General features: G+C 41.0%; 6 protein-coding genes across 6 annotated transcripts; 4 read left to right on the top strand and 2 right to left on the bottom strand.

The window, feature by feature from the left end:
- The first annotated feature begins 2,545 nt into the window (after window positions 1-2,545).
- On the top strand, window positions 2,546-3,997 carry BCR41DRAFT_384800 (hypothetical protein). Its single transcript, XM_022027610.1, has 3 exons — window positions 2,546-2,839; window positions 2,956-3,202; window positions 3,302-3,997. Exons 1-3 carry the CDS (start codon window positions 2,609-2,611, stop codon window positions 3,796-3,798), a joined length of 975 nt encoding a protein of 324 aa, XP_021883988.1. The 5' UTR covers window positions 2,546-2,608; the 3' UTR covers window positions 3,799-3,997.
- Window positions 3,998-4,039: 42 nt separating this feature from the next.
- BCR41DRAFT_420235 (hypothetical protein) lies at window positions 4,040-6,302 on the bottom strand. Its single transcript, XM_022029871.1, has 5 exons — window positions 5,639-6,302; window positions 5,454-5,505; window positions 4,895-5,336; window positions 4,659-4,750; window positions 4,040-4,536 (listed from the first exon to the last, which is right to left on the bottom strand). The coding sequence occupies exons 1-5, from the start codon at window positions 6,094-6,096 to the stop codon at window positions 4,150-4,152; spliced, it is 1,431 nt and encodes a 476-aa protein (XP_021883987.1). The 5' UTR covers window positions 6,097-6,302; the 3' UTR covers window positions 4,040-4,149.
- A 734-nt stretch (window positions 6,303-7,036) lies between these two features.
- On the top strand, window positions 7,037-9,104 carry BCR41DRAFT_393959 (ubiquitin-conjugating enzyme/RWD-like protein; the record flags this gene model as incomplete). Its single annotated transcript, XM_022028602.1, has 8 exons — window positions 7,037-7,066; window positions 7,320-7,389; window positions 7,523-7,534; window positions 7,658-7,669; window positions 7,755-7,814; window positions 7,893-7,963; window positions 8,109-8,222; window positions 8,751-9,104. 8 exons carry the CDS (start codon window positions 7,037-7,039, stop codon window positions 9,102-9,104), a joined length of 723 nt encoding a protein of 240 aa, XP_021883986.1.
- Window positions 9,105-9,857: 753 nt separating this feature from the next.
- Window positions 9,858-10,639, top strand: BCR41DRAFT_368812 (hypothetical protein; the record flags this gene model as incomplete). Its single annotated transcript, XM_022026414.1, is given in 4 exon segments — window positions 9,858-9,870; window positions 9,988-10,178; window positions 10,327-10,440; window positions 10,460-10,639. 4 exon segments carry the CDS (start codon window positions 9,858-9,860, stop codon window positions 10,637-10,639), a joined length of 498 nt encoding a protein of 165 aa, XP_021883985.1.
- Window positions 10,640-11,040: 401 nt separating this feature from the next.
- Window positions 11,041-11,352, bottom strand: BCR41DRAFT_368811 (hypothetical protein; the record flags this gene model as incomplete). The annotated part of the gene is made up of 1 exon (XM_022026413.1): window positions 11,041-11,352. One exon carries the CDS (start codon window positions 11,350-11,352, stop codon window positions 11,041-11,043), a length of 312 nt encoding a protein of 103 aa, XP_021883984.1.
- Window positions 11,353-13,907: 2,555 nt separating this feature from the next.
- BCR41DRAFT_348877 (hypothetical protein) lies at window positions 13,908-19,810 on the top strand. The gene is made up of 5 exons (XM_022023375.1): window positions 13,908-15,300; window positions 15,590-15,681; window positions 15,807-16,465; window positions 16,741-17,570; window positions 17,707-19,810. The coding sequence occupies exons 1-5, from the start codon at window positions 14,115-14,117 to the stop codon at window positions 19,665-19,667; spliced, it is 4,728 nt and encodes a 1,575-aa protein (XP_021883983.1). The 5' UTR covers window positions 13,908-14,114; the 3' UTR covers window positions 19,668-19,810.
- Window positions 19,811-19,841: the final 31 nt, after the last annotated feature.

Below are 19,841 nucleotides of genomic sequence, written 5' to 3'. Positions count from 1 at the left end.
AATAGTCATGAGGTGACAATCATGCTGATAAAGTGATGGTGCCTCTCTGCCCCTAATATATTTGCATACTAACCCTTAGTTCCATTACATTTGATGGTTCACACAACACACAGCGGGAATTTATATATTTTTAACGACGATACTGAACCCATCTACATGAGTATGTATTAGAATGTCGAGACCCAGCGGAAGAGATAGAGGAAAGAGAGGACGAGAAACAGGCACTATTACCACAGATTGAGTCTCCTTTACCTTAAAAACACATATGAAAAAGGGGTCTTATAGAGAGTATATGATATGGATGATCTTGATAGTGGACGCTAATTATAATGGGAATAGAAAAAAAAAAAAAAAAAAAAAAATAAGATGAATGTGTAGAAGAAAAATTTAAGTACTACTTGATGAGACATGGCATATTTATATGGGCGTCTGTGCGGCATGGCGTTGTACTGAGGTTGCGACGCGGAAATAGTTACTATTAATGAATAAATTAAGTTACACACCAACAATGCATCCAAATCCATCACTGAAAGGAGTACAAATAGAAAAAAAAAGCCTAGGGAGATAGGAGACAGAGGAAGATAGGTTGGGCAAGGAGGCGATAACTTTCTTTTTTTTTAAAAAAAGGGACGTGGAGGGACCTACGTTCATCAGAACAATGATCATCGTTATTCGCAAACTTCAAGCGAGATAAAACGATTTGGAGAGCAATAAAGCTCAAAGGAGCGCGAAAAAAAAAAAAAAAAGAAAAAAAAATTAACCGCAAAGAAGCTTCTCAAATATATGCCTTGGAATAAAGTGTGGAAAAAACGAATAAATAAATATGTTGCAGACACGGTTTGAAATAATGTTGGTCTGAAAATAATTTAATCAATTCTCGTTTACTGTTTCTCTTTGTAATACATAGGAAAAGACGCGTGGCGAGTCCGTGCGTTCAATTGCTCTCTTTTTAGAAAATGTCAATGTTCTGCAAATGCAAACAATCTCTATTCAGGGGCTCTTGGTACTTGTCACTGCGGCGACGGCTAAATGCTGGTGCTGTTATTTGGTGGATTTTATTGAATAAATAGTTCTGTGGCCCTCAATGACGAAAGAAATGCGAACAGGAAGGTCAGGGAAGACGCTATCCAAGTCTAGGGTGACATCTCTCTGCAATGAGCTGCTCGCTTCTTTAAAATACCAATCATATTCCCTGGTCTTTGCTTTAATTCAAGTTTTTTTTTTATTGTCTCCTTCTTGTTGATTCTTATTTCCATCTTTTTTATCAATGTCTGCTTCTCCTCCACCACTTTGCGATACAGACCAGGGGATTCGCTGTACAGTCAAGTAACTTTTCATTCTTTAAAGCCTCTCTAGGGCATTCTAAAAGGAATAAGAAAGGGAGATAAAATAATAAAGGAGGCGATGGGGGAAGTGGACGGGCTGTTACGTTGACTCTCTCACGAGTTAATGAGGTGGCTGCTAGGCTTTCCCTTGTTGGCCCCTCGAATATTATGATTTATTTGCCCCTTCAAACATTTCATTTGTTTGACCTCCACCCTTGCTTCAGAGTCCTTTCCTTCAACTGCATGGCTTCTCCGACATATCGGCTTTAATTAGGCTGTCGGCATCCTTTCCAGCCCTCCTTGTTTACTACGTAAAACATCGATTTTATTATCGTATTATTATTTCTGGAGTCAAGTTCCTTTTTCTCTCTTTTTTTTTAAATGTACTATTTTAGTATCGCAGCGATATTATGATAAATGGCGCCCTGCACCGGCGTACTTGCTTATATGACATAAAGGGTGGAGTCCTGCATCTCTTTTTATGTGTGTGCAGGAGGACACGTTTGGAAAACGACGAACACATGCAGGTGCAAGAACACGACAGCAACGACAGCTTACTGATCCCAGTCGCTTTCTTTTTAGGCTGCATATCTTCATAATCAAAATCTCAACTCCTCGTTCCATCCTTCCGTCCCATCTCGCCTATTTCTTTTACAACTGATATCCAGGAACATCGCCAAGACAATGGCGACATACGCTATATGCAGCAATGCGGCTGCAAGGGCATCAATAGCCCTTTATGAAGCGTCACAAAATGTGGACTCCTTAATTAAGAAACAGCACTTTGAAAATAAAGCGAAGCGAACCTACCGATCATCCACAAAGACATCAGAGTTTAATACTACAAGATCACGAATAGATCCGACCCTATTGAGCTATAATTAAGGGATGGATGGAGAGTACAAGCTTCGAATTGAGCTTTAGCACAGCAAAGACGATAGCTAAGATCAGTCAGATGGAAGGGCATTATGAAAGCGAACATTTTTTTATTGTCCTTATTGCCAATAATATCGTAGATGCTGTAGATCAGCCAAGCTATTCGACTCGAGCAGTGTCGAATATTAACATCTTCGTTCACTGGATGGATTTGCTAGGTATATGGCGACCAATAACATGCGACGTACCATCTTTTAATTGATGCTGTTAAAAAAAAAAAAATTAATGTGACAAGTCATGGGATTGAACTCCACTCCTTTCTCCTCGCTTTTTTTTTTTTTACATTCTTCTTTCATTCATCCAACCATTCATCAATTCATTTCTTTCAACATCTAAAATACGATAATATGGCTGATAGATCTACAGCACCACCCACACCATACAGTCAGTTTTGCTTATTCAAAAGTCTTTCTTACTCCTTGTACGAATATGATTGGTACAACTTTGTGGAGCAGTGGCAAGCCATGGTTGCTGTCAATGCCCCTGTCCACGAGTTCACCTACAACCTCGCGCCTTTTTTCTCGAACGCAAAACGACTCATGTCGGTCTTTCATCGATATATGAACTTCGTGCATCAGGTAAAGAATGAAGAGTAAACTAATAACAATTAAGTTTTAAGCTTTCATATCTTTGCATTTCATTAACTGCTTCTCTCTTTTCTGGCGTGTACGTGTGTACCGTTACGGACTCTTAGGACCCCGAATTCCTCAATACAATGACCAATGTCTTGATGTCAACACCACTGATGATCAAAGTACAAGATATATTGCACTCCGAGGCTCTGTTTCATAACTATGTAGCGGCTCTCAAGCTTGACAATCCCTCCGCATCACATACTCAAGTCATGCAAGCCATCCAAAGCTTCCTCGCGACTCTTCCGGCTCCGACGCGCCTTCGGGTCCAACGTGCTTTTGCTGAAGCAGAGGCATCAGACTCATTGGGTAAGTGAACATAAATATGTATGTGTGTTTGGGATTAATAAAAAATAAAAAGAAACGTAAAGCTGATTTCAAAACATGTCAATAATAATTAAATACTAGGCTTGTCCGGCACCACGTTAGAGACTGCATTTCAACTACTCAACTCAGATGTTCAATTATATATTGATTTTTTGACCACGTTGCAACTAAATCAGACCAGGAATATGCCTTGGGACACAGTTGTGTCCAAGATCAGGGCTATTATCACTGCAAAGCAGCCGTATGCATGGTCAAACATGGATTACTTCTTAAAACAGCTGCATTATGGTCATTTCCAAGCCCCTTCTCATTATGGATATGGTCAAGAGGTTGATTTTTATGATGGTGATTACTATTCAGGGAGCTACGCAGATGACGATATCATGGAAAAAGTGGAAGGTGTGGACTATCATCGAAATGAACAGGATGAGAGAGAGTTTGAAGCCATTTATGGATCAGAGAGCTTTGTCTCTCCTACTACCAACACACAGACTAAAATTCAAGGTCAGAGTCAGGAGGCTGTTGTGGATAAGTTTTCAAAGATGTCGGTAACAGATAAACGACCTACCATTGCCTAGTTATGAACGAGGACGAGAGGCAATGTGAAATATATCTGTTTTTGGTTTTGTTGATCATCATTCATCATTTCGCTTGCCTCTGTGATTGAAATCACATGCTGTACTTTATCCCTTTAAACTATAAAAAATTTCATACATGTCTCTTCAACCTCGATACACCCGTTCGTAGAATCAAGTGGAAACGAACATACAAACAAACAAGAAAAGAAAAAAAAAAAAAAAAAAAAAAGTATACTCAATGCTTGTATTGTACTTTTAGTCCTTCTGGATTGTAGCCATATTTAGTATTAAAAAATCTATGGTACAAGGTTGCTGCATTCTTTAAGGTAACTGGGGTACCCCCGAGATGCTTTAAGAGTCTGAGAAGTCTGAAGAAGAATAAGTTGTCGTATCCTCGTCTTCCACCATCGTATCGGAAGTCAATAGAAGGGCATCTCTTCGTGCGTACATAGATCGGATCATCTGACCCCAGTTTAATTCTTCTTGACAAATTCGACATTTTCCTGTTGTTGGTAGTAGAAACCGTTCATTTAAGGGTTTATTGTCATTGTCGGTACGGAGTTTTTTACCGAGACCCTCGTTATCATGTCCATCATTGCGATCATAGCTATTAACATATTGTTGTTGTTGATGCGAAGCCTTTTCTTGCGAGAGTATATACGTGGCCATGCACTCTAAATGAGCAATCATGGCACAATCTACCTGTGCATTATTGCAGCACAAAAAACTTGTAACATCCTTTTTGTTGTCATTGTTTTATTGACAACATAGATAAAAAATGACAAATAGTTAGTAGATGGATTAATAAACAATGAAAAGTGGAAATAAAAATAAATAGCCTTGGTGTTATTCATCCTTACATTGTGATAAATTGCCTTGCCGCATACCATGCAATTGGATCGAGCTTCACGAAAGCTCTCGTATCTATCGCGCTCCTTGGCTTTTAAGTACTCTTAATGGGAGTCAATAAAAAAAAAAAAAAAAAAAAAAAAGGGATATATTCTTTGTTATTATTCAATACAAAAAAAAAAAAAAAAAGTCGTCTTTTGAGAGTTTGGTAAATTCAAGAATGGATATTTGTTCAATTAGTCTTTACCGCGATATACCCCGCGAACAGATATCATGTGCGCCAGATCTTGTAAGGTACCGCTTGTAACAGGAATCCGGTAAGGGCGGACTAAATTCAGAGTTAAGGCCTGGTCCAATCCACGCCATTGCTCAGCCACAGACCGTTCCATGATGTGGACAGAAAGCGGCCATCGAGCCCAGGATGGGCGCTGAATCATTGTATGGACCGTTTTGACCTTGTCTTGGACCAACACTGGAGGACGCAGCTTCCGTTGTCGGCCTCTTAGTAAAGACTGAGACTGGGATTGACTATCTGATGGCATCGCTGTTAACGTTGATGCTGCTGCCACTGATGAGGATGAAGAAGGAGCAGATATGGAGGTAGCAGAAATATCAGAGGTAGTAGAGGCAATAGTGGTTTGTTTATCAAATTGTCGCGACCGATCAGGATGTTGCCACGCCCACTCAAACTATCATCAGCAGGTGATATGACAGCAGTGAAAAAAAAAAAAAAAAAAAAAAAAGCGTTAACATCTTCATCTTCGATAATTCAGTCAAAGACAATGGAAAGCAGCCGGAATTCCTACCTGTAGCGCTGCGACTTTGGTTGGGAACCCATGGACTAGCATGACCATTTTCCTATCGATCATGGAAAGCTAGAATAAGTAACGCTGACGATAAGAGCAAAGGGCATATAATGAGCCTCTTATGCTCTTTGTTTCGATTCCCTTTTTTTTTTTTTGTCCATCTTCCTGCTTCCATGACTCTTTACCATGGCCGCTTCCTACTAGTCTTTTTGGCGCCCTGTGTCAGTTCACCGTTATGTTGACGTAATCTTTTGGGTGGATCCGGCGTACTCCCAACATAGCCATGGGTTCTGTATCGTGGCACAGTGGATGCAAGTAAGTAGCAACAATAGAAATGTACAAACGGATCTGTGTCATCACTACATCCTCCCTCTCTAGGACTAATAGCGGCAGCATCGTCCTTAGTGGCTACAATATCGGCTTTTACTTTGTCTTTCATTTTCATAGGGTTGATCTGGCTCCTTTGGGACTGTGATTCGTTAAATGCGGTGACAGCGGTAACAGAGCGGTGAGAGACTTGTGCAGAATCGCTGGCACTATTGCTGTCGTAATCCTCGATTACAGCCAAGGAGGCCCGTCTTTTGTTCTTTCGGTCACTATTATCACTCGTATCACTGCCGGTTTTATTGTTATTGGTGGACATGATTATATTAGAAGAAAAAATAGTGGCGCCAGCCAGAAAGGAAGGCCAGGTGAAATATGGTCTTTAAGCCACAAATAACGCATTCGCTTCTAAATTTGCAACTTGAGGAATGATATCAGTACTCTGAGAGCAGAATCCTATACTTCACAACATTTTTCTTTTCACTCATTCATAGTTCATTATCCTTATCACAGGTTAAAAAAGCTCCGTAAAGCAAATAAAACAAGAGTAAACAACAGAAAAAGAAGGGTTTGAAATAAAACAATGCGTCCTCAGGCCTATATGACGATCACTTCCCAAGATACTGCTATCCAATCCTATGGAGACATCAGACTGGCCACAACCAACTTCAGCAGCCACCAAGTTTCAACTGTCACGACAAATTATTTTTCAGGACCAAAGAGTGATGTACTTTGTTATCTATACTATTTTTAATAGGGTTTTTGGCGCTAGAGGAACAAAGCTTTGTCCTTTTGTGAGACGGGAAGGCTTTGATGTCAAGAAACGCTTTCTGATAAGATGTCTCCATAGCAATGGTGAAGACATGTTTCTCTCTTTCTTTTTTTATCTTCTTAGCTTAATATGAACACGGCTTTGATATTGACGAGGAGCCACCTCTGCTGAAATGCTGTAAAGGGAAATACTGGCAAGAGAAAAATGAGGACTCTGTGGATATGATCCAACAGTGACTTTGCATGACTAGTAATAGCACATTCTAATGCAACCTAGACAGAGAGCCTTGATATACCTTTTTGTTACAAACGTTAATAAATAGCACAAATACAAATTACACAAATTATTTAAAGATTGACCTTTTGCCCTGTCCCTTGTCGTGACAAACCGCAGCCACCAAAGGGGACTTGCATAAAAAAAGACGGAGGATACAGAAAAAAGCCCGTTTTTTGCTTTTATTTGCTGTTTCGCATTCACTAATTTCATCATGGCCGGACGACTTCGAAGAATTCAAAAGGTACAGGAAAATCAGGGAAGAAATCGTCATTTATTGGGATGAAGAAATGGACTATTGAAACACACCCATGGAGTGTCTGGTCACAACTAGTTGAAAGATGCCGCGTAAACTTTGACAGAGAGCACTTTTGTGTAAACTATTACAACTATATATTTCTACAAAGCAACTTTTTTTTTTTTTTTTTTTTTACTTACTGAAAACAGACACTGACAGCTATTGGAGGTTTATGTCCGTTTTTTTTATTGTCGCGTAGGAGATCGCAGACTGTCAGCGGGATCAGGCTTCATTAATCGAGTTGAAGCTCGTTGAAGATGGCAATATTAGTATGTGGAAGAGATGGTCGTACCTATTTCAGTTTGGATCACTAAATTAATGAATGGTGTGATCAAGAGCTAGAACTAATAGTCCTCCATCAACCATATCTCCTATTGATTACTGTATTTTCTATGTCTGTAGTGCACATGAAAGGTACGGAACCAACTACCATGGTTTTATGAATATTGCTATATTATGTTCGACTATGTTGAAAGCAGTCTATATTCATACAATATCCATTGAAAAATATCACTGCTGCATTCATCATGTATATAGGTCGCTTCCCAGGTAGTTATCTCTCCAATTTCGAAATATGAACCTTCCCGATCACGAAAAGAAAAAAAATTATGTTTATGATATATAATGTATATAGGACCTCCGGGAACACCTTACGAAGGTGGCATGTTTCAAGTCGACATTGTCCTTTCAGACAGTACGTATTCATTTTTCTACGATGTTGTACATGTTGATGGTGTGACAGGTCATTGTACTAATTCTTGTCTTTTTCTAGCCTACCCATTTCAACCACCAAAGATTAAGTTCGACACCAAGGTCTATCATCCCAATATCAGCTCGCAAACGGTTAGTGACCTACAAGAAGGAATAACCAGTTGACGCTCATAAGCATTGTGAATCCGAAATCCAATCGGTCAAACTATTTATGCTACTACAAGTGATGATTTGGAGTACTAAATTAATGCGATATATTCCTTTCTGCTTCATATAGGGAGCCATCTGTTTGGATATTTTAAAGCAAGAATGGTCACCTGTGCTCACCATTTCTTCCACTCTACTCTCCGTACAGTCGTTGCTATGCACACCAGAGCCAAATGATCCACAGGTAACGTTTATATCTGGATTTAGAGATGAAAAGTATAAAGACTTCGAGACTGGACGCATGGCTATTTTAAGGAAACATTGAAAGCGCTTCAATAACAATGAAGAATACTTTATCATGGATCTTTGGAACATAAGCAAGGAGCTCGTTTAGATGAAAGTAACTACAACAAAAAACAAGCATGGGCATTTTCTCCATTACAGTAATCAGAGAAAATTCTTTTTCTGTTAAATAGCGACTGAGCTGAATATCAGACGAATCTTGTCAGTCGAAATACAGTAGGACAAAGGAAAAAAATGTATCCACACTTTAGCCCAATAAGAATGACTTGATGTATAATCTATATGTTTAGAATCAAACAGTTTGGATGGAATATATCGCTTTGCAAAGAAAAAAAAAAAAAAAAAAAAAAAAAAAAAAAAGAGCAATTAGTCAAGTGTCATTCATCTCAGATTTTTAATGGTGCGTTTTTTTTTTTTTTTTTCCTAAAAAAAAATTCAACACTTCAAAAACAACTTCATATATTTTTAGGACGCACAAGTAGCATCTCAATACCTTAACAACCATGCAGCATTCCTTGAGACAGCACGATTTTGGACAGAATGTTATGCAAAGCCAGAGGAAGGAGATATTCTGCATAAGACTTCATCGGTATCAGCGTCTCAGCAGCGACAAGCAGGGTCTAATTACAGCAATCATCAATCACCTGTTGTTGCCGCTGCTCGACCTCCAGAACCAGTCCTATCAAGCGAAGAGCTGGAGAAACGGCGCAAGGTTCAGAGTTTAGTCGATATGGGGTTTGAGGCCAATCATGTGCGCACGGTCTTGATCCGGGCTAACTGGAACACAGAAACAGCACTGGAGGATCTACTAAGCAACGCCTAAAAATTAATAGTTTGTTGCCAGAATAAAACATTAAAAAAAAAAAAAAAAAAAAAAAAAAAGAAAGAAAAAGGTTGGTGACCCGTCAAGCTTTAAAGGTAGAAAATCATGCAAGCATGACAAGCTATGCGTGTATTATATAAATACTAGTAATAACTTAGTGAAGTGAGAGTAAATAATATTTTCAGATAAATATGATAGGTGAGAATGAAAAGAAAAAAGCCCTTTTCGGGTCTGTTGCGTGTCAATTCTCTCGCGTATAGGGTCCACCCGAGACTACGAGTTTCCCGCTAATAAACGGCTTTAATGCGTCTTGGCTCTTTCTCCTTTTCTCTTTCGCATTATTTATTACCCCTGCTTGCTTGTGTACATGTATTTTGTTTATCAGATGTGAAATATGAATCGCCTTTGCGCCTCTTTTTTTTTTTTTTTTTTTTTTTTTTTTTTTTTGATGAAATATAATAGTTTGTAATTCGACACGTTCTGGCCCTGCCCTTATCCTTTTTTGCGCTGAAAGACAACGTTTAAAGGAGGAAAGGAAAGGATCTAGAATGCGAAGATTCGTTTCTAGCCTTCCATTTTCACTGAAGAACTGATAACGTGTCTTCTAATTCCCCGTTAATACTTCTAATTGTTCAACATCTCGAAGCGGCTTCAGGCCAATGCGAATGAACATGAGTTAGGAGTCAAGTCTGATTATAAAAAAATAATTTTGGGACGTATATATAAAGAGGTGTTTTTAATTTAGAGCCATCTATGCCAACTGCTTGTTAGAAAGCAGAAACGGAAGAGTACTAGAAAGAGCTTACGATATATTGGTACCTGCTTATAAAACAGTCTGAACCCCACAACTGGGCCACTTGTGAAATGTATGATTAATGATCAGATCTTCCTCAAGTAACATTTCGAGAAATCAATGCAAGTGAGGAAGGACAGAGATTTTTTTTAGGACCGATCAAATTTATTCATAGCGACCTTGCTTTTTTTCGATCCCTCGATGATGGGCAGCGGCCCGAAACCATTCGTTGGATTATGCTTGAATATCTCAAAGTCAGGATCTATGCTAGGACGCGATGGGTACCACCTCGATTTATAGTTGAATACGAATAGAGCTTCGGCACCTGAACCATGCTATGAACTCCTCTTAATGCTAAGTTCAAATATTGGAAGAGATAAATCCACTGCATACGAATATAGATGAATAGTGTTGTTAACTATAAAATAGTTGGACCTGGCCTTAACGGATCAAAGCGACAAGGCTATTCTACAACTATATTCGCAAGAACAGCGCCTTATCTTTTTTATATCCTGCTACTCGTACATTAAAGGGTCTATACTAGTATAATATATGCATTTAGTCCTTGGGCTCAAAGCAGTTTCGCAAGTCCCAAAGGTGCATCAGTGGCATGTGGAGGTGTGTAAAGTCGAAAAGAACATTGGAGATTGAATCTGGACCGTATTACGTCGATCTCCTGGACATCAACTCCCGAACAGTCGGCTATAATGTTGGAGCTAACACCAAGCGTGTGTTTTCTTAATGCCTGGATTCTTTATCCAGGCGAAATTCGGTGAATGACACCTAAAGCTTTAGTCGCCCGGTTCGAGGAATATTCTCAACCAAAGAGCTGTAAATAGGCATCCGTTACTTCTTGCAACCTGACATGTCCTTCGCGCGGAGTTTTCTTCGGCACTACACTAACGGGTATAGTACATATGGCAAACCTCGTACTATATAATTCCATCGTGTTGAAATAAACAAGTAATCAGGCTTCAGAAAGTTAATCTTCAGTTAACTAACACTCCTCTCAGTCATTTTGCCAAAAGGATGCATAATAAGGATTTCAATAGAGTGACCTTCTGGGGATCGCCGTTGCTGCAGCCACTTAGCCACTCGGTAAAGCCAGAAGTATATCTACTAGAACAAACAAGGCTGATAAAATCATCTGTCAAGCGAACCAGTGAGCATGCAAGCAAATGACATCTGGATGGGCGATGCGAGCTGAAATATGGAGTGAGCAGGAAGCACAAAGAGCCAAACAAGTGAGCGCATGTAGGCTCGTTCCCAGCCTCTCCAGTAGGTAGCATCCAAAAATGGAAACATTTTGGTAAAGATGCACTTACGGAGAGGGCTGGGAACGAGCCTACGCATGAAGAGGTATATCTTGGCTTCTGCCACAGCTCTTTTGCCATTATCACTCACATGATCCTTGTTATCACGCCACCACTCTTCTTTTGTTCTCTTGTTCGCCATGTTCCACTTCCTCCCAGTATACATTCTCATCATCTTAGTTCCTTGTCTTTTTCTTCTATCGTTCTTCTTTTTCACTTAAGAACTCTCTTATCCCTTCTACGATCTAATGCCACGATCAACGACTAATTGAGGCTTCTCTGCTTCGTCAGTGGCGACTCCGTCTCACGAGTCTTTCCCTGATAACTTTAGTGGCAGTGAAAGGAACGGATGACAATAAAGTAGTAAGAAATAAATCATTTTTTCAATAGCAGTATTTAATAGGGTCAAATAGTACGTATGGGCTTGGTACTAAGCTGCTCATGTACAATATAGTGCCTAGACGGCATAGACGCATAGACGGCATAGTCGGTAACAATTGGCTATGTTGGGTTTACCAAAGCTGAAAAGGCTGTTGTGTTCAACGATGTGGATGCTGGCCAGCTCGAGCGGCGATGAATCCACCATCCTGCTCGACATCGCATAAGAGGAAAAGAAGCTCCGCCATACAGCCGTTCCTTTAGAAGTGTTAACGAAGGAGTACATATGCCAAAGAAAATGATTCACTTCATAAACTGCAGCAGGAAATTAAGACGGGCTTTTCTCACTCATGATCTGTCTTGCTTGTCTAAACACAAGGCATTCATTTCCTATGGTATAACCCTCTTCCAGCGCATCCTCGGAGGAACCCGACGTGACTACCCATAAATGGTAAGTTAAAAGCCTACGTCTGTTTTCTTAAACGTTTCAATCTCTAACAAACTTTTGCACAAATAGGCAAGCTTGATGCTGATCTTAAAAAGGTTGCAGACTAATTTCTGGAGGAGCTCGACTGAGACTCTATAGTTTTTGTCTGCCACCGAAGGCAGTGTCGCTTGCCTACTAATGGTTGGAAGTGTGAACTTGTGAAAACTCGAGATGCTCTCCCTCTGCCAGGTATTTAGGCTTCAATAAAACATCCGAGCACTGCTAGACCGCCCAGAGACATATTTGACAGAAATAAGGAACAGAATACGAACAAGCATCGTCTTACATACTTTATTCGTTTTTATCTAGTAAGTGGTACTCAACAGAGCGGTTAAGACCCCCTCGGGTTTTAGACTGCAGCCGACGATGGATCTAATGATCCGACACAGTCAGACATGACAAGTGGATGAGGGTCGAACAAGAAACTAGTTCAGACCAAGGGGTTATGGGCTAAAAGTCCAATTGGAGCCGCGTTATTGAGGTGAGGGGAGATGAAGAAGCTTACGATGATATAATCTGCATGTAAACAACGAAGAAAAAGAAAAAAAAGAGCAATCGAAACATGGATGATCTGTCTGCATGCATTGTCCATACAAGTTGCATATTATTTGGAACTGTGTGTAGAGAGATGAAGATTAATATTCATAAAAGAGGAGCGTGACGTGATGCCTAATAATGAGCCCTGTGGGATTTTTTTATTCAAGGCAATTGGATCGCACGAAACAACAATCCCATCTCATTTTAGACGCAAGTATTGTTTACAGCACCCTAAATATAAGAACTGAGATGAAGAGCATTAAAAGAAAAGTGGGAAATGAAAAAAAGATTTGGAGGCGAAAATGAAGAATAACGAAACAGAATAGAGCATCCATGTCGGGGAATGAGAGAAATAGCTTAGCTCTGACCACCCCTCGATCTCTGGTCCCTATTATTGTTGCTTATCCCCTGTCTGTTGGAGCAAAACAAAATGAAAAGTATTCCATCCTGTACTACATGTGCACAGTTCAGTTAAATATATGCTTTGGAGGGTGAGTGAAGAAAGACAGAGAGGGAAAAGGAGTACAAAAAGGGCAAGGAGTAGAATGGTATTCAGTGAAATACATGACTGTTTTAGCAACAAGGGACATGCAGCTTTCTTCCTGTGCCCCATCTCTCCACTCCGGATATGCTGCTACCGACAGATAATTGACGTTTGGGCCGACAGTAAGACTAATGCGTTTTTACGTCTATGCTGTATACAATGGCCATGGCCATGGTCATAACTTACTATTTACTATCTTCAACCCTCAGCCCTCAGTCCTCTACCACTCCTATAACTTCTACCATCTTCACCACCCACCACTCCCACCACCTCCACCACCTCTACCACCATCATCACTATCACCACCATCACTCTTCTTTTTCTAATGCTTAATGCGACGAGAGCAAAAAAAGAGCGAGGGCCAAAGCAGCAACCTTATTGTTGTGTGTGTGTTGAATATTGAGAAGATGCTGCTTTGTCTATTTGTCTGCCTAAATGTTTTGTTTGTTATTTGTTGTTGCTCTCTCTTCTCCTATTCATTCTGTCTCGAAAGACAAAAAAAAAAACTTTTGTATAAAAAGACCATGGATTGCATCTTTGTATTGAATTGGATTGAATACTTCATGTGTGGTGGATAGTGTATGCCTCTCCATTCTTTGCGAGAGTGCACATCCTGCAAAAATAAAATGGAGAAAAAAGAGTACCCTGGCCATTACAGCCCATTCAAGCAATGCTCTCTGTGTTCATGTTCACCACACCCACCCGCCCATCCCTCTTCCTCTCTTTTTTTCTCTATTTCCTTGTTGTTTCCTCTCCTTCCTCTTAAAGAATTCAACCCCACTTTTCATTTTTTTCATTCTTTCCTTTCTAACTTCCCCTATCCTCCTCATCTCTCTTCACCTATCAATTTCATTTTCTATCACCAAGCAAACTCAGCCAGCAACACCTTTTTTCTCCACACTTGCTCTTCTCTCACACTACCCTTCCTCACTCGTTCCGCAAAAATTTGCTGGATCCCATGAGTAACCACTCCTATTTCACCGGTGCTGGCTCAACGATGCATCAACAACAGCAACAGCAGTTGTCGCTTATGCAACAACAGCAGCTTAGACTGAGCCAGCTCCATCAGCAACAACAGCAACACTCACAAAATTTGGTTGCAGTTGGTGTTGCTGCAACCGCAATATCAATTCCACGCACTGTTCTTGCATCACAGCACCTTCCCCTTCAACAGCAACATCATCAACAACAGCCTTATATCACCTCTCAACTTGGCAGTATAGGCATGTCTGATGCAGCACAATCATTGGCATCACCGCCGTACGACAGTAATAAAAACATTGGTAATAGCAATATTTCATACTTCAATAATAATGCCAAGCCTACAGCAACAACAACAACAGCAGCAGCAGCAGCAGCAGCAACAGCAACAACATTAATGGCCACTTCAACATCAACAGCAGCAAACTGGGATACCACGGGGCTTCTTACCAGCCAGCAACATACTACTGTCATCAGTCCAAACAATAACGTTAGCGCCCATACCACAAACATTATCACAAAGACTGAAGAAAGCCCTATGGCCCTATCCATAGGTCCTGATGGATCTTTGGTGACGACAGTGCCTCGGTGGAACTCTACTTTTGACTTAGACACAACAAGTCCGTTGCCCGTTATCAGTACAAACAGACAACAGCAACAGCAACAGCAACAGCAACAACAGCAACAACAAGCTGCTAAATCCTCGGTAAATAATAATGCTATGCTAAGAGCAATCCCTGGATTTACGCAACAACAGCAACATCAAGGACATGGTCACTCATCAATGATAGTCCGACCACCGCAGCGTCAAATTCTGGCTCAGCAGTTGAATCACCAGGGTCCATTAATGCAGGAGAGCAGTAACCAACTTCTAAAATCTACGCAGCAGCAGACTTTCCCGCAACAGCAACAGCAGCAGCAGCAACAAGATCTTTTTGCAAATGATTACCTTTTTGATGCGCCATCACCTGTACCCACAATGTCTCCTTTGGACCTAAGCATTGCTGTTGTTCCTGCTCAGCAGCATCAACATCAACATCCACAGCCACAACAGTTCAATAGCTCCCCTTCTCCTCTTCACATCCCAGAATATGTTCAACAACAGAGCTGTTCACCGGATATGCCAATCAAAACTTCGCCTGTGGAAAATCCACTTATCTGGGGTAAGAACACTTCACACCTTTTAATCTGTTTACGCCATCCCATATACAAGCAAAAAACACACACGCATTCATACATATGCATATTCGAATTGTAGAGCACATATCATTCATTCATTCATTCTTTTCTGCCCATTGGCCGTCAAAACAAAAACGTCTACTTTTTTTTTCTTCATTTGCGGCTCTTCCCTTTTTGTGTGTGTTTATCTGTTTTATGATCAAACATTTCATTATTTAATTTATTAATCCTTGTTTCTTATCTTTTATTCAATATTTTATTAATATTCAATAGCCCCATGGAGTGAGCCTACAGCGCATACTGAGGAACAAGCCGTATATTCGACACCGGCTCTTACCCATACAAGCTTCGACGAGAACTCTCGGGTAAGTTTGTAAAAATATATTGATATTAGTGAGGCAATTTCGTGTTGTATACTCATCATTTAATGTATACACGTGTATATCTCATCTTTATCTTTCTTTCTTTCTTCTCTCTTCCTACTCTCAAGGATGAGGTAGAATTCACAGGCATAAAGCATCTCAAGGTATTCACGTCATCCAAGAAAGATGACGATGGCGAGTTCCGTAAAGGTCAACAGTTCTATTTGAACATTCATTTAACAGAGGAAGATCAAGAACGGTACCGATACCTTCGTATTCCTAATGAAAACATTGTCTTACCCTGTCGAGCGGATCCGAATGGCCGAATCACACTGAATGGCTCGAATAAACGATCGGCTGAGGTGATGTCAATGCCCACGAGCGCACAGGAAGAAGACGTTCTCTCCATGAAATTGACAACATATTTGGAACCTGAACATCGACCCGTTCTACCCTGTGGACGGTGTAAAGACAAGACCCCAGAGATCTTGAGATTTCATCCGGGTGTGAACGGTAAACCGATGATTGATGAGAATGGGATGGTTCAGCTTCGAAACGGACAGATCAAGTTGATTGCTTCAGCTTGGTGTGCCAGTACGTCCCATCATCGTGGACCTGGAACAAAGTTCAGTTTTGAAATCGAGTTAACCAGTATGATGGGTGGAAACCCTAATCATGTTGGACCCTTGGTAATCTATCATGGCCGGAGTGATGAAGTTGAGATCTATGCTTCCCATGGACGAGACAAAGGATCTAGATCTATGTCCAAACATGCAGAAAAGACTTCGTAAGTTTTAAAAAAAAAAAAAAAAAAAGAAAGCAAAAGCGCTACGAAATGAATGGTTGGACACGCGCCTTTTTTTTTTCTTTCGGCAAAGCATTTCTTGGTTAAAACCAATTAACAAATTTGTGCAAGGCGAGCACATGTGGTCACTGTCTGCTGACCCACCACATGAGAAGCTGTTTAAAATGCATTAATTTTACTCATGTGATTCAGAAAAATTTTGAGTGCTTTCTCGCATCGTACGCTAACCAATTGGAAACCATTTTTTTTTTTTTTAGGAAATCGCAATCTCCATCGTTACACGAAAGTGGCAGTGCGGCTGGAGGAGGACCACCTTCACCTGCAAAGACCTCTAGTCCACCTGGATCACCTCAAAATCATTATAGTAACAACACTAATGGCTATGACACAGGTCCGGTCAAGAAACGACGTGATGAACATCATCCTCCTCCAATGACTCCTCCACCATTAGATGGAGATGTAACGCCCTCAGTTCGACAACCACCAATGATCAAATCATTGGCGCCTCAAAAGGGCCCAATTTGTCAAGAGAACCATGTGATCATCATCGGACAGAATTTTGTCCGGGGCATGACTCCAATGTTTGGACGAGATCATGCAAAAGTCATTGATATCAATCCATTCTACATCGAGTGCACAACTCCACGATATCCTCGACCAGAGACTGTTCGACTTTGGATTCATCATAATGGACAATTCTTACCATCAGAAAAGACGTACGAATTCACGAATGAACAAGCACAGCTAGAATTGGAACAGATGTTAAGAACTATGATCCAGCAGCAAGAGAATGGTACAACCATGGGTGGTGGACTTGGAGACGGATTTGGTGGTAATGCAGCCGGATCTAACAGCACTAACAATAACAGCAACAGCAATAGCAATGGTAGTCACAGTAATCCTACTTATTTTACCTTATTGGCTCGAGTCCCAGAGTTCCCATCATCTGTAGATATCTCTGGCCAGAGTCAGTTGAACGGATCAACCATGCTGCATAATTCAGTCCTTTTGGGATATCGAGCAGGGGTCGACATCTTGGTTGAGGAAGGTATCGAGCTGGACATTGAAGATGATTCGGGGCTCACAGGTAAAGCAAACAAGCCAACAAAAAACAAAAAAAAAAAAAAAAAACGTATAGCGGGATGAACATGTCTGAGCATTAGTTGAAATTTGAAGTGCTCCGAATTAACCTTTTTTCTTTTTCTTCTTTTATGTGCCATAAGCTCTGGATTATGCGATTCATACAAACAATGTGGAGATTACCAGTGCTTTGCTTTACGCTGGCTCCATTGTCTCATATGAACGTTTGGATCGCTTGCCTCTTCGCCCTACAGCTGCAATGACTGCACTTCTTAAAGAGATTTGTGGTGTAGATTTGTCCACAGTAGCATCCTCTACTGCTCAAGATGTTACAGTTCCCCAAGTAGAAACTGAGGTGGAAGGTTTGTCTGCAGTCGAAGGTTCTCAGCAAGGTGATGATGGGGTACCAGAGGACATGGGAGCGACTGATTCTATTGAGGATGTTCATGTAGAGACGTTCACGATTCCAACAAGCGCAGCGGCTACGACAACGGTTTCAGGTATTAACACTAATGCTACTGCTACTGCCAGTACCACTACCATTACAACAACGACAACTTTGACTCCACCTGAGACGGCTACACATCGAGTTATTTCAGAGGCGATCGCTGAAGAAGTCGAGCCTGTTGAAGAAAATGATGATGCAATTGCGCCCACGTCCTCATTCTCAGATTCGTCTCCACCGCCAGCAGATCCTACAGTATCACCATCATTTGATTCGTCTGCACCAGTATTATCATCATCAAAATCCAACTTGTTTGCTATTTCGACAATCAAGTCGTCTTCCTTCCGGTCTATCCTCCCAGACCGGCGTAATCGACCTAGCTCACTTGCCTCAGTTTCGACTCGATCTACAGGAATGATCTCTCATGCAGGAACCATGTCCACTATGGCACCTTCAGCTACATCTTCAATGCAATCTCGTTCCACAATGCTAAGTGGCATGAGTGGTAGCAGTAGTATGGGCACTGGTGGCCGTCTCATGAACAGTACCAAGGCTGGTGGATTGGAGAATGTATGGCAGTGTGCCAAGAAGGGCAATTTGAGTTTAGTTAAATATCATCTGGATAAGGAGCCTGGATTAATCAACACTCCTTGGAAATTCGATGGTCGGTCTATCCTCAGTAGTGCCTGTGCATCTAGTCAACCCTATGAGCTGATCGAATATTTGGTCAATCAACGAGGTGCTCAAGTTCATTGTGCAGATTCGTTCTACAAACGAACCCCACTTCATGTCCTTTGTGAAGAAGGTGGTTTACTCAACACACAAGATGATACATGGCGATTGCTGATGATGAATGTAATCTCTGCGCAAGAATTGGAGGCCAATGAACGGGATGTTTTGCAAGCAATGCGTTTCCTTTTGGATAGGGGTGCTCAAGTGGATGCCAAGAATCATTGGAAAGAGACGAGTCTGATGCGATTAATGGCTGGGCGTGACTGTTTATTGATGGTTCAAGAATTATATTCCAGAGGTGCAGATACTCGGGTCAAGAGTTCTAAAGATGTCTATCCTCATGGCACAGCATTGGCATATGCAGCTTTCTTTGGAAGAATCAAGTCCCTTCAGTGGATGCTTGAGAATGATTTGTTCATTAATGATGAACAAAATATCAAGGATGCTATCCGTTGGGCATCAAAGGCTTTGAAGAATGATTCTCCTTCTTCCTCTTCTTCGTCATCATCATTGTCAGCTCAACATCAGCAGGAACTTCAACATGCAACTGCAGCTCAGACTGCAAGCGTTGCCAAGAGAAAAGAGGAGCGTAAGCAGATGGTCCTTCGATTGCTTGAAAGTTGGACAGGTGAGGCAGGTCAGACTAAACGAAAAGCTTTAGCCAAGGCTATTGTGGCCGAACAAGCTGATGGTTGGTACAGAAGGATTAGTGGCATTATTGGAGATGACAAGCCTGGCAGCGGCGATCACCACCGCGACAACAATGACGATGGTGACGATGATGTTATCCGTATGCCTTACGAGATGAAGCCTCTTTGGAAAGAAGTCTCTAACATTGCAGAGACCTTAGCCTCTAGCCCCGATCATGTCTCTAGCCCAAGTAGCCGCAAATGGAATATGCGAACTATCCTCCGTAAGAACACTTAAAGAGCCTATAGTCTGATGCGCTCTAATCCTTCTTCGCTCCCCACTCTTTTCTTTTCCTTTTTTTTTTGTAATATTGTTGTATTCAATGTCTATTTATCCATTCTATTTTTTATCTGGTTCGAAATTTTTACTTTTTATTTGGCAAGGAGTCGATCCTGCTAATTAATGCAAATA

The sequence above is a fragment of the Lobosporangium transversale genome (assembly GCF_002105155.1).
Source record: "Lobosporangium transversale strain NRRL 3116 chromosome Unknown BCR41scaffold_8, whole genome shotgun sequence".
NCBI classification, from domain to species: Eukaryota; Fungi; Mortierellomycota; class Mortierellomycetes; order Mortierellales; family Mortierellaceae; genus Lobosporangium; species Lobosporangium transversale.
This window is presented reverse-complemented; position numbering and strand designations above follow the sequence as displayed.

What these genes read in the sequence shown, in the direction of transcription:
- BCR41DRAFT_384800 (XM_022027610.1), top strand. Translation starts at nt 2,609, where the DNA reads ATGGCTGATAGATCTACAGCACCACCCACACCATACAGTCAGTTTTGC. An exon ending in ATATGAACTTCGTGCATCAG is followed by an intron (nt 2,840 to 2,955) that starts GTAAAGAATGAA and finishes ACGGACTCTTAG; the next exon opens with GACCCCGAATTCCTCAATAC. An exon ending in AGAGGCATCAGACTCATTGG is followed by an intron (nt 3,203 to 3,301) that starts GTAAGTGAACAT and finishes ATTAAATACTAG; the next exon opens with GCTTGTCCGGCACCACGTTA.
- BCR41DRAFT_420235 (XM_022029871.1), bottom strand. Translation starts at nt 6,096, where the DNA reads ATGTCCACCAATAACAATAAAACCGGCAGTGATACGAGTGATAATAGT. An exon ending in CCAAAGTCGCAGCGCTACAG is followed by an intron (nt 5,337 to 5,453) that starts GTAGGAATTCCG and finishes TGCTGATGATAG; the next exon opens with TTTGAGTGGGCGTGGCAACA. An exon ending in GCAAGGCAATTTATCACAAT is followed by an intron (nt 4,537 to 4,658) that starts GTAAGGATGAAT and finishes GACAACAAAAAG; the next exon opens with GATGTTACAAGTTTTTTGTG.
- BCR41DRAFT_348877 (XM_022023375.1), top strand. Translation starts at nt 14,115, where the DNA reads ATGAGTAACCACTCCTATTTCACCGGTGCTGGCTCAACGATGCATCAA. An exon ending in GGAAAATCCACTTATCTGGG is followed by an intron (nt 15,301 to 15,589) that starts GTAAGAACACTT and finishes AATATTCAATAG; the next exon opens with CCCCATGGAGTGAGCCTACA. An exon ending in GCTTCGACGAGAACTCTCGG is followed by an intron (nt 15,682 to 15,806) that starts GTAAGTTTGTAA and finishes CCTACTCTCAAG; the next exon opens with GATGAGGTAGAATTCACAGG.